This window comes from Dipteris shenzhenensis, chromosome 25 (genome assembly GCF_047967505.1).
Source record: "Dipteris shenzhenensis isolate YYH24624 ecotype China chromosome 25, Dip_SZ_1.0, whole genome shotgun sequence".
NCBI lineage: Eukaryota > Viridiplantae > Streptophyta > Polypodiopsida > Gleicheniales > Dipteridaceae > Dipteris > Dipteris shenzhenensis.
The window spans coordinates 5,938,177-5,950,970 of NC_141620.1; the positions used below are offsets into that span (position 1 = coordinate 5,938,177).

General features: G+C 43.9%; 1 protein-coding gene across 1 annotated transcript in view; it reads left to right on the top strand.

Annotated features, from left to right (window-relative positions):
• LOC147885365 (DNA gyrase subunit B, chloroplastic/mitochondrial-like) overlaps positions 1–12,794 on the top strand; it is a 245,489-nt gene that overhangs the window by 120,975 nt on the left and 111,720 nt on the right. Inside the window, exon 10 of the mRNA XM_087396279.1 lies at positions 12,666–12,736. Within this exon, the coding sequence (XP_087252405.1) occupies positions 12,666–12,736 (71 nt within the window). The remainder of the gene's footprint in view (positions 1–12,665; positions 12,737–12,794) is intronic.

The following is a 12,794-nucleotide window of genomic DNA, read 5'->3' on the forward strand; positions in this document are numbered from 1 at the left end:
CCGGAGGGGGGCGGAGGGGGAGGCGGGGGGGCCGAGAGGAGCTGGAGAATCGTGGACAAGCAACAGCCAGGTGCCCAAAGCCGTGACACCTCAGGCACTGGCCTGGCTGTCCTGTGACTACCATGCTCTGAGTAATGCTACCAACATCTGTCACGATCTCAATCACTGCAGGGAGGGACGCAGGGTCTGCCACGGCCACACGGACTCTGGGAGCTATTGCCGCAGTAACCGCGTTGACGAAAGTGTCATGCATCACCCAGCCAAAGTGGGAACCAGGTCCCTGACTATCGGGCACAACTCAGCAGCAAGGCCTGGAAAAACTAGCGTCACTGGGTGGCGAGGTATGCGGAAACGAGCATCAAAGTCCGCTGCGCTGAATCCTCGGTACCAAGGGACTATCATGATGATCTTTCCATCCACAGATGTGGGGGAACCAGCAATTAGGTTGCTCGCAGCTTTCTCAGTGGAGAGTTTAAGCCAGAAGATGCCCCTTCCCATAAGGGCCACCTCCTCGATGTGGTTGTCCTCTAGCATAAGAGTGGACTGTAGCCAGTCCCTGATGGTTGATCTGGAGGGAGAGTGTCCAATGACTCTGCCATAGACGGAAGTGAGGGCAAAGTCATTGGCAACGTGTTGTACCCGAGACGACTGTTGCTCTGTCAAGATCACGCGGTAGGCATCTGGAGAGGGAGGGTCCGGCTGGGCCTCCGGTTCCGGGCAGGGAGCCGCCATACCGCCAAGACAAACTGCGAGACCTTCGATGAAGAAGAGGCTGCCAGCAAAAAAGGGGGGGAGATAGACGAGGGATGGAGCCTAGGTGTGACGGAGGAGGATAAGGCGAGGCGAAGCGAGGTGGGCGGAGGAAGCGGAGGCGATGGCGGGGGCGGAGGGCGGAGGGCGGAGGTCGGAGGCGAGAGCGGAGGGCGGAGGCCGAAGGCGAGGGAGAGGGGCGGCGGCGGAGGCGAGGGCGGAGGGGGGAGGGACGAGGGCGGAGGGGGAGGGTGAAGGGCGAGGGCGGAGGGCGGGGGGGTGAGGGGCGAGGGGTGAGGGGCGAGGCGGAGGGGCGGAGGGGCGAGGGGCGAGGCGGAGGGGCGAGGCGAGGGGCGCGGCGAGGGGCGGGCTGAGGGGCGAGGCGAGGGGCGGGCGGAGGGGCGAGGCGAGGGGCGAAGCGAGGGGCGGGGGGGTGAGGGGCGAGGGGCGAGGCGAGGGGTGGGGCGAGGGACGGAGGGGTGAGGTGGCGGGGCGAGGCGAGGCGAGGGGTGAGGGGTGTGCGGCGAGGGCGAGGGGGGTAAGGCGAGGGCGAGGGCGAGGGAGTGAGGCGGAGGAGGGTAGGGAGGTAGAGGCTACGGAGGGAGGGAGGAGGGCTGGCAGGAGCTGTGGAGAAGCAGTTTTTGAGTAGCACAGTAGCTCACATAGTGAGCCAGACACTGCATCACATTGCTGCAGGTCTGTGCTGATTAGTTGGTGATACTTTTGTATGAGATTGACCTCATTGTTGGTGCAGTATAGTTGGTACTTTTAACTGTTCTACATGCTGTTTCTCAAAAGGATTTGATCTCAAAACATTAGAGTTTTTGCAAGTCTTCTGGGTTTGTTTGCAATCCAAGTATACCTTTTCTTTTTGCTGCTTGGAAGTTTCACAAAACTCCAAAAAAGCCAAGATTTATTGCAGCTGCTTGTGAGACTACTTTGACGGATGTCTCTAAATGGCTAAGCTACTGCTTCAAAGCCATATTGCCTAGTGTCCATGAACTTTGGAGGGACTTATTAAAAGAGGCAGATGTCCCCTCGCACTCAAGCTAGATTTTAATTGACTCTGTAGGAGTGATTCCTGTTGTAAATTTTTTTAATTCCTCTCGAAGCATTCAGGAAAAAGAGTCTCCTATTCTCCTTCAAACCTATGATTTTACCACTCTTTACACAAAGATCGAGCTGGAAGACCTAAAAGTTAGAATAAAAAAGCTAGTGGCTGAAGTTTTCAAGCTGAGATTTGACAAAGATAGATGCAAAGTGCTAAAAGTTGAGAAAACAACCTTATGCTTTGACTTTTTGTGGCTAAAAAATAAAGATCATGACACAGGTTCGAAAAAGAAAAGATACACAAAGGTAGTAAATGTGGAAGATGTTTGCTGTTGGATAGATTTTCTTTTAGATAATCTTTACATCACAATAGGTGATTCTTTGTTTCAACAAATTATATGAATCCCCATGGGCACTAATTGTGCCGTCTTTTTAGAGAACTTTTATCTTTTCACTTATGAATTTGAGTTTATGCAATGTCTTATTTCTATCAATACCTGCCCTATCATTTTACATAAGCTTAGCCAAGTTAGGTGTTTTATAGATGACTTCTATCAATACCTGCCCTATCATTTTACATAAGCTTAGCCAAGTTAGGCGTTTTATAGATGACTTATTTGCACCAGATGTTCCTAACTTTCAAGGTTTTATGTACAAAGACGCTAGTGCTTTTGGAGAAGGAATCTATCCTTGTGACTCTTGTGAATTGAACTGCACTTCAAGAGGGGATTCTTGTGTTTTCTTAGATCTTAGACTTTCTCAATCTACCATAGGATTAGAGGTTGATATATACGATAAACGTGAACAACCTGAATATAGTGGTTTACACATTATAAAATGCCTCACATTGACTCAAACATTTCTGATTTGCAAAATATGGAGTCATTTCTTCCCAATTCCATAGATTTTCCCGCCTTTGTACAACTAAGGAGGTCTTTTATCACTCAATGTAGTAATTTGATCACTTTACTATTACACAAGAGGTATAATCCAAGGAAAATAATGAAAAAAGTACGCACAATCTTAGATATGAAGTCTTTTATCTATGGTGTATCGGCCTTAGGTATGTTTAGAATGATTGATCGTAAGCTGAAAACAAAAAGCGGGGAGCTGAATAGCCCATTTTTCTTTTAGTTTCAAAAGAGGGTTTGTTTGAGTATGCTTGTGCTTTCTAAGTTAGAAAAATGTATTTTTGCCTCTTTGTAGTAAACGATTTGAGTGTAAAGGGCCATTTAGCTTTTTATCTTTTAAATAAGAGTGAGAGTGAGAGTGAGAGTGAGAGTGAGAGTGAGAGTGAGAGTGAGAGTGAGTGAGAGAGAGAGAGAGCGAGAGATAGAGCGAGTGTTATTCGAATTTTTTGGAAGTTTTTGTTTCTTGACTTGCTTGTTTATTTTTGCTTAGTCACCTGCCTTCTTTCTTCTTTATTTCTTGTTTTCTTTCTCTTTTGTTTATTTGACGTATTTTAGTAAGCACTGGGTTTGCCCAAGAGTCTCTGCGGGTCTTTAGAGACCTAGTATAGCTGCTTATGCTTGGGCATTGATGACAACATAAGTGTTGCTTTGCTTGCTAAGTATGTCTTTCTTTTGTTTTTCATAAAAGTTTTTGTTTACCTCTTTTTATCTTCTCTTTCATTTTCTCTTTTATTTTCTGTGTAGATTTTTGATCTTTAGAACAACAAAAAATCTAAATTTGTATGATTGGACTTATTCTAGTCTTACAAAGGTGTGTGTGTGTGTGTATATATATATATATATATATATATATATAATGTATGTATGTATCAACCACGTGAATATTCGCATCTCGTGTTTGGTAAACAACGTTGTTGATATATAAGGAAGCCCATGCATAAAACCCAACATCCAAAGCCCATAAAGAAAAACATGTCCACCAAAGGTTGTGGATATTCCATATGTAGGAGCATCTACCTCTAAGAAGCCTACGTATCAACTTAAGAAAGGATTAATGTTCACAAATATGATATGACAAGGGACCCAAATAGACTCTTGAATTTCGTGAGGCACTTAGAGCCGTAATTTTCTTAAGTATCGAAGACCAACCTAGAAAAGCTTCCTTCGGCAACCTTGCATCTTGAAAAGAATATGAGTGGATTTGTTGAATTGCTCAAAGCAGCCAAAGAAAGGAAGGGGGGGAAAGTTAAGTTCTATAAGGTATTCTCAAGATACGTGTAAACAAGAAGAATCTTGAGTGGAGAAAGAAACATATAATACTCAAAGGTAAGGTTGTTGTAACCAATCCAAAGAGTGGACGTACCATGAGGGCCCTATGGTAGGGTAAGGACAGATAAACCATGGTCCCACTCTAAAGGCTGCCCTCCTTGCCTCGGGTATGCGTGATGAGGCCTAAACTCTGCTCCAAGTGACCATGAGGGTGTATATGATACCTTGCTAGATCACTAACTTAGAAGCAAAGATCTAAGTCCCATCAAGGGCTCCTGTGCATGTAGATCTCCAAACCTGCCAAGTGGTGAGACTGGCAATGATTTTCTAAGTGGAGCCTATGGAGAGTGCCTCGGGTCTATGTAAGGAAATCGGCACTCCATCTAGAGTGGTAAGTTGAGGGGGTGCTTGGGAATGAGAATGGCCCTATTGAAATCCGCTCCCTCACAGAGGATCTGTGGCCTTGATTGAGTAAGCCAAGGTATAGATTCTCAAAAAATGTAACTAATGCATCCTGCCAAGCAAGAATGCAATGCCCTACCTGATACTCTCGACACCTCTACATCCCCAAATGGAATGTTAAAGGATTTCCTATCTCAGGTGTAGACTAGACGTCCACCATGCAAAAAAACTCTCTTCCGGTAGGATTCCCCCACCTGATGGTCAAAGTAAGAATGCCAATAATGTGGGCCATTCGATGGGCTATCCATGGGTGCCACTTATTCCTTGGTATGTGCCTTGTAGCCTAGTTATGGTTAGTTAGGAGTATTGGTACAGTTAGTACATGTACCACCTAGGCCCTAGGGTTTTGTCATATTGGCTCTCTCTTGAGCCTCCACTCATTGTAGCAGCATTTTCAATACAACAGCTCGTTTTTGCTCATCTATCACTTATTTCTGAGCTTCCATTGTCTGCCATAGCCAACAATGGTATCAGAGTAGGTCAAGGTTCCGTCCTCTAGCCATTTCCAGCTTCTCCAAGCTGTTGGTAACCTGTTCCAGCCTCATTTCGGCTCATTTCCTTGCTGGTCTTGCTGGTTTCCACATTCCCATGAGTGTTTGAGGCCTCTCCAAGCTTTTCCATCACGAGAACCTCGCATTTGGTGCGTGAAGTTTGCATTTTGGAGCCTTTGCTGCGAAGGAGACGCATTTTGGAGCAATTCCGAGCACTTTTTGCTGCATTTATTAGCTGTACGAATTCCGTACAGCTTGTATGGAACTGTATGGACGCTCCAGACTGCATTTATTGCAAGAAAAACCTCGCACGTGTGGTCCGTACACCTTGTACGGACTGTATGGAACATATTCGCTTGTGTGCTTCTGGCCTGCATTTAAGACCAGCATGGTGCATTAATGGCTCCATAAATTCGTACGTGTGGTGCGTACAGCAGTGTGGAGCATTAATTGCAGTACGGCATGTGTACAGTTGTGATAGCAGCATTTACTGTCAGTACGGATCTGTTCTTCCAGCATTTAAAGCATTTCGGTCTGCCTCGAAGTGTGTGCCAGTCAGAAGCTGTTTCTCTGCATTTCTCTTCAGTTTGGAGCAGTTTGGTGCTGCCTCGTGAAGCGTGCCAGCCTTTGGAGCAGTTTCGAGCTTGCTACAGCATTTTGGGGTGACTTTTTCCTCCAATTTTGGAATTTGCGTCTTGCTGTAACACTTTGGAGCATTGAAGGTCACCATTTTTAGCATTTGGGACTGGTTCTTTCACTCTTGAAGCCACATATTTGCTTTTCATTTAGCATCTTAGTTGGGACAACGAACTTGTGCAGTCACTAGTTCTTGCAGTTGAGAGTTGTATCTCTCCTTTTTGCCTTTGTCCATTGTGCTACTTCTTCTCTATTTGCATCAATGGGTAGCAACAAAGATGACCTTTTTGGAATGCTTGGGGCTGATGACAAGCTTGATGGCACCGATTATCCCATGTGGTCATACATGATGGGGCATGTTTTGGTTGCCAAGAATTTATGGCATATTGTTTCAGGTTCTGAGGCCAGGCCTACAAGAATCAGGCAAGCCATCAACGGTATTATAAACAAGCTGAGAATCAGGCATAATCTCATCAATGTTGGCCAATTGCTCTTTCAAATCCTTCACACTAGTAAGATAGGCACCCATGTTACCACCCTCTTCCAGCTTCAAGTCCTTCAACTGCTTGCGAAGATAGGCAAACCTCGCCTCATTCCACACATGATACAAGGATGCAAGCTGATCCCATGCTTGCTTAGCTGTCTTGCAAGACCGGATGTGAGGGATAATAACCTGTTTCACTGAAAGAGCAATCAAGGCATGTGCTTGGTATCACGACCATCCCAGTGAATCTGCTCCTATGTAGGAGACAAAGTACTTGTAATAGTGGCTGCAGGTGCTCTAGAAGTAGCATCATCACCTGAAGACCCATCAACTGAAAGCACCAAAGGCGGTAGGTGTAGCACCAGAAGCGGCATTACGTGTCAAGGCTTTGCTACTACATTGAGGTTGGTTGCAGGTGGCAATGCCAACCATTACTCATTTGACCAGCTAGTTGCTCTTCTTCTTCAGAAGGAGCAAAGTCGTGCAAATCGCAATGCTTCTATGGCTAGTGATCAAGTCTTTGCTGCCTAGCATAAAAACAAAGGCAAAGGCAAGGTTTCAGCTGGTAAACCCTCCCCTTCACATGCTGATCATTCTCATGGTGCCTCTTCTTTGGGGGATAGCAAAAAGAAGAAGAGATGTAACTATTACAGGAAACCCGGGCATGATATTTCTGAATGCAGGAAGCAGATTGCATCTGAAAAAAAGAAGAAAGAGTCTGGTGTCTTGCAATATCTGGTTCTTCTAGTGCAGAAGATCGACATGAGTCAGCTAATTTTGCACAAGATCAACATTGGGCTTTCTTGGTTACATGTCAGTATAATCCTGATGTTCATGATGCTCGCATGGCAGTTTCAGGTATACATGATGTCTGGTTCTTTGATAGTGGTAGCAAGCAAAACACTTCCTATAGGAAGTTATTCAACTCATTAGAGCATACATCTCAGGGGGGCAGTGTCACATGTGTCAATAATGCATCATATACCGTGAAAGGTGTTGGGCAAGTTGCTCTTACTTGTGTCTCTGGTGGTATTGTTACTCTAGAGAATGTGCTTTATGTTCCAGGCATTTGCAAGAACCTCATTCTATTTCAGCCATAGCTACATAAGGCTTTCAGGTTCTTTTTTATGGTGTTAGGTGTGCAGTGAATGATGCTACGCATGCCTTTACCATGGCGTGACTGGCACATTGACTCGAGGTCTTTATAGACTTGATGCTTATGAGAGATGTTTGGATGATGCCGCTGCACTTGCAGATGTAGATGCCTTTGCTCTTGATTCTACCATGGCAGATACCCATTTGTGGCATAAGAGGTTTGGATACCTCAATTTTAGAGCTTTCGTGAAGTTATATAAGGATGGTATGGTTGTTGATCTTCCCAAAATGCATATGCCTTCAAAGCATGTTTGTGAACCATGCTTGCTTGGTAAGATGCATCGTGCTGCGTTTCCCAAGGATGGGAGAGTTGGTGCTTCATGCAAGCTTTATCTAGTTTATAGTGATGTTTGTGGACCCATGAGGGTTCTAGTACTTGGGGGCTTCTATTATTTTGTTACTTTTATTGATGACTTCACCAGAAACACTTCGATTTTCGCCTTGAAATCCAAATCTGAAGTTTCTTCATGCTTCAAGCATCTTATTGCCTTGGTTGAGAATGAGAGTGGGCTGCACATTGCTCACCTTAATACAAACAGGGGGGGTGAATACATGTCAAAGGAGTTTGTTGTTTTTTGGCTTCATGTGGCATACATCATCGATGTATAGTGTCTTATACTCCTCAACAAATCCCATGGCTGAGCACAAGAATAGGTCAGTGATGGAGATGGCCAAGTGCATGTTGAAAGGCAAACATTTGCCTAACAAGTTGTGGTTGGATGCCGTCATGTGTACTAATTACATTTTGAACAAATGCCCCACAAAGGCATTGCAGACTATCACACCTTATGAGGCTTGGACGGGTCGTAAGCCTCGCATTTCTCACATGAGGACTTTTGGATGCTTGGCCTATGCTCATATGCCTTCACAGACACACACTAAGTTGGATGATAAAGCTGTCAAGTGCATTTTTATTGGGTATAGCTCAAAGAGCAAGGGTTATAAGCTCTACCAGCCCCGCACGGGCACGTATTTTGTCAGTCGGGATGTTGTGTTTGATGAATCTTCCACTATGCCTTTGCTCTGTCAAAAACAGCCCGTTGTTGATGCCCCAGATATTTTTGATAGCTTGCCGCCTTTGTTTCCATTTGATGCTCAGGATGATGTCTCATCTGAGGTTGTACCTCCTCCATCTGTTGGTCACTTGCAGCCACATTTGCAGCCTGATATTCAGCATGATATGCCTCTCATTGATCAGGACCATTTGCACAGGGCTCTTGACCAAGAAAGAGCTCAAATCGAGGAGCCCAAAAAGGTCCCTCGTTGGCTCCTTGACACTTTTAAAGACAGCAAACAAGATACTCCTCTGCCAGCCCGTACTAGAGCACCTCTCCGGAAAGAGCATATACCTAGATGAATCCAAGAACACGCATAGCAGGGACTAGCTACAATGACATCCCCACTGACGTCATCAGCGCTCCAAATCTCTTCATTCAAGCTACAAGTGCTTGTGAAGTCTAAATGATTTCATTTTAGTCTCTCCCAAACGAGCATCTAAATCTAAATCTAGCTGATAGGGCAACACACCATTTAAGATAGAAAGAATTATCGCAATACCAGCAGGCTGCAACTTGGACGAAAACTTCACAAGGTGAAATTTGCATGTCCGCTAATACGGTAGAAGCATATACCTAGATGAATCCAGGAACATTCCCAAACTCATCCTCTAAAAACACAACATAGTGCAGTTTCAATCTCACGAGAGTCACTCATAAGATTGAAAACCATAAACTCCATCACGCATAGTAGGGACTAGCTACTATGACATCCCCACTGACGTCATCAGCGGCCAACAGTGGGTGTAGACCATAGTATAACACCCACACATACTTGAGCATCCATTTATACAAAGTTTTCGTACTGAGTTTGTGTCGGCTAGTTTTGTTGCTTATACATTGGTTGCTACAGCATGCAATGAAGAGCCATTATGTCATCAAGATGCCTTTCAGAATGATTGTTGGTTGAAGGCTATGCAAGTTGAATTGAATTCTATCCATCAGAACAACACTTGGGAGTTATGTGATTTGCCTTCTGGCAAGAATGCCATTGGAACTAAGTGGGTTAATAATATCAAGCAGAAAGCTGATGGTTCAGTGGACCGTTACAAAGCTTGTCTTGTTGCTAAGGGCTATGCTCAACAGCAAGGCATTGACTTTGAGGAGACTTTTGCTCCCACTTCCAGGATCACTACTATTCACATTGTTATTGCCTTTGCTGCTCACTTTCATTAGGAGGTACATCAGCTTGATATAAAGGAAGCTTTCCTTCATGGGCATTTGCAGGAAGAGGTCTATGTTTCCCAACCTCTTGGCTTTGAGGTTGAAGGTTCTGAAAGCAAGGTATGCCACTTGAAAAAAGCCCTCTATGAATTGAAGCAGGTACCTCGAGTGTGCTCACACTTGGCTTTCAGAACAGCCCTACAGAGGCTACCCTTTACATCCGCAAGCGTGGGACAAATTTGCTGATTTAAGTCCTTTATGTCGATGACATGCTTGTGTCCCAGAGACATTTGTAAAATGTCACAATCCAAGTACAATCCAAGTACATTGGACAGCTTTCTCAGCATTTTCAGTTTGAGGATTGCAAGCCAGTATTCACACCATTAGAGCGTGGCTTTCACTTCTCTTTTGAGGATGGCAGTGGTACATGTGATGTCACTCTCTATGAGTAGGTAGTTGGTTGTTTGATTTACTTATGCTATATGAGACCTGATCTACAGTATGCTGTCTCACAGTTGAGCAGATATATGCACAGCCCATCTATGCACCCATCTATGCACCATTGGCATGCCATGAAGTGTGTCTTTAGATATCTCAAAGGCACTCGATACTTCACTTGTCATGCATGGATTCACTGATAGTGATTGGGTTGATTGTTCCGACACTCGTGTGTCACATAGTGGCAATTGTTTCATGCTTGATACTTCATGCGTTTCTTGGTTCAGCAAGAAGCAGAGTACATTTGCTACTTCTATCTGTGAAGCTGAGTACAGAGCAGCCTTTACAGCTACAACGGAGTGTGTTTGGCTTCAGAAGCTACTTGCAGATCTTTATGCATGTCAGACTGCTCCTACCGTCATTTTCAGTGATAGTTAGAGTGCTTTGGCTGTTGCACGGAATCTTGTTTTCCATGCTCATACAAAGCATATTGAGGTCACTATCACTATGTTTGAGAGCGATTATTAGCAAGTGATATTTAGTTGTCTTATGTTCCCATGAAGACAACTTGGCAGATCTATTTACGAAGGCTCTTCCTTCACCTAAGTTTGAGGCTTTTCAGCAAGCTTTAAACTTAGTACCTTTTGTAACTTGATCTGTTGTACTCTGTACGGTCATAGGTTGCTATATCATACAGGATGAACATGTGCAATCATGACATCAGATATTCAGGTATCCTAAGCTGTCCAGGATACTTCAGCCCCAGGTCATTTTGTGGGCTATCCATAGGTGCCACTTATTTCTTGGTATGTTCCTTGTAGCCTAGTTATAGTCAGTTAGGACTACTGGTACAGTTAGTACATGTACCACCTAGGTCAGTTAGGACACTTAGTCCAGTTAGGGCATTTAGCCCTAGCGTTTTGTCATATTGGCTCCCTCTTGAGTCTCCACTTATTGTAGCAGCATTTTCAATACAGCAGCTCGTTTTTGCTCATCTATCACTCATTTCTGAGCTTCCATTTTTGCCATAGCCAACAAATTAAACTATCATTAGTAGGCTGCAATCCTACGCGTATGATAAGCCTAATTTTGGACCCATTACCTTCTTTACTAGAGTCTCTTAACAATAATAATAATCACCAAGAAGTCTCTTGTCAAAATTATGTGTAGTCAAACCCTCCCAAATCCCGGTGACACACATTAGAGGAAAGGTCCTTGCTGCTGATCAGTTTGCTGAGAATCCCACAAGTACGGAGCAAGTTAAAGAAACATTTAAAAATGCTCAAATTCAATATAAGAACGCATGCAATAAGAAATGAAAAGATATGCAGTTCCAAGCAGGAAATTGGGTTCTTCAGAAGATTTATTAACAGAGAATCAGAAGATTTATTAACAGAGAATCAAATCATTTCGAGGTCACATTTAATAACTAAAGCTCGCAGTGAGGTATTCTGGACCTTTTCAAGTAAAAATCAGGCTAATATTACAAATGCATAGAGAAGAAGTTGCACTATGTTGTATTTTTTGAGGATGAGTTTGGGAATGTTCCTGGATTCATCTAGGTGTATGAAGCTCAGCATGAAGCTGGAAACCTAGGCCCTTGTGACAGGAGGACATGCATTACCAGCTAGCTTGGAGAGAGATTGCTTTGAGGCTATAGTCACAGGAATTAAATAATATTTGGTTAAATGGGAGGATGATTAAGAACAACCTGCTATGTGGGAAACTGTAAGAACATGTAAGGAAAGGTTTCCATACATTTTTTTCCAAGGGCATATGTAAAGTTAAAGGGGATGGAAATGTTACATCACCTATAATAGTGACATAGGTGATGACTTCCTAAGTGAGGTGGTGGATTCTAGGACTGGGCCTAGGAGTAGTAAACCATGGTTAAACGTATAGGTGTAAATTAGCATTGGTATGGGGTGAGCACTAGAAGTTAGTGAAGGGGTACCTTAGTAAGAGGAACATCACGGACCAGTACCAGTAAGGGTGCCTTGGCAACCCGTGTGTTCGGTTGTCCTTATGCATGATCTTGGAGGATTTGCTGTAGGTAGGTGTTTGCAGGGGGCTTGGTGGAGGGCATACAGCTCAGCTCATCCATCATTTGCCTTTCTTTAAGTTTTATGTAGTCCTCTCCAATATGTTGACCCGGGAAATGTAAGTTAAGGCTTGCTTTTTGGCATGCCTCGAGCCAAGGTTAGTCTCAACGCCTTTTTTTGTGAGTGCTTTGACGGATTTTAGTTGCTTTTAAAGCATGAGTACACTGTGGATTTTAGCATGATGTTAAACTGCTGCAAACAGTGGTAAATATGTTGTGGGATTGCGCCTGCTCTGAATTGCACATTTTTTTCAGTGGTTCTGTTGTCATAAAATTATTGTCCTGCATGTGGTATTATCCAAGCCATTGTTTCCTCTACATATTCATGTACAGGTTTGCTTTTATAATTTATGTCTATCCATTTCTATGAATTATGGGCTTATTTTTCATAAATTAAATCTATTCATTTATAGAGTAGTAAGAGATTTATGCTGCACACCATTTTTGGCTTGCAGTTTGTGCAGTGTTTCTGAACTGATTGGCCAATTTTGTGATGTATCTTCTTGAAGTTCTTTGATTGAGGGTACACGTGATGGCATCTCTAAGGATAGGTTTCTAGATCTCGTGGATGTGCCGCTTTCTTTGCTTCTTTTGGGGTGTTTTAAAAGGGAGGGCAGGGGGGATCTGCATGTCTGCATTAAATTGGAGACAACTGCTTGTTAAAATTAGTTCTCAAGCAAGCTAATGTTGTTATGACAGAAGCCATTAAATGAGCCCATTGCTTTCAGAAAAGAGAGAGAGCAAATTACAGTCGACGTAGTGCTTCAATGGTACGTACCGTGCTTCTTGGGATCCATACATGGGACGAGGTTGTTTTAGAAAAGAAGT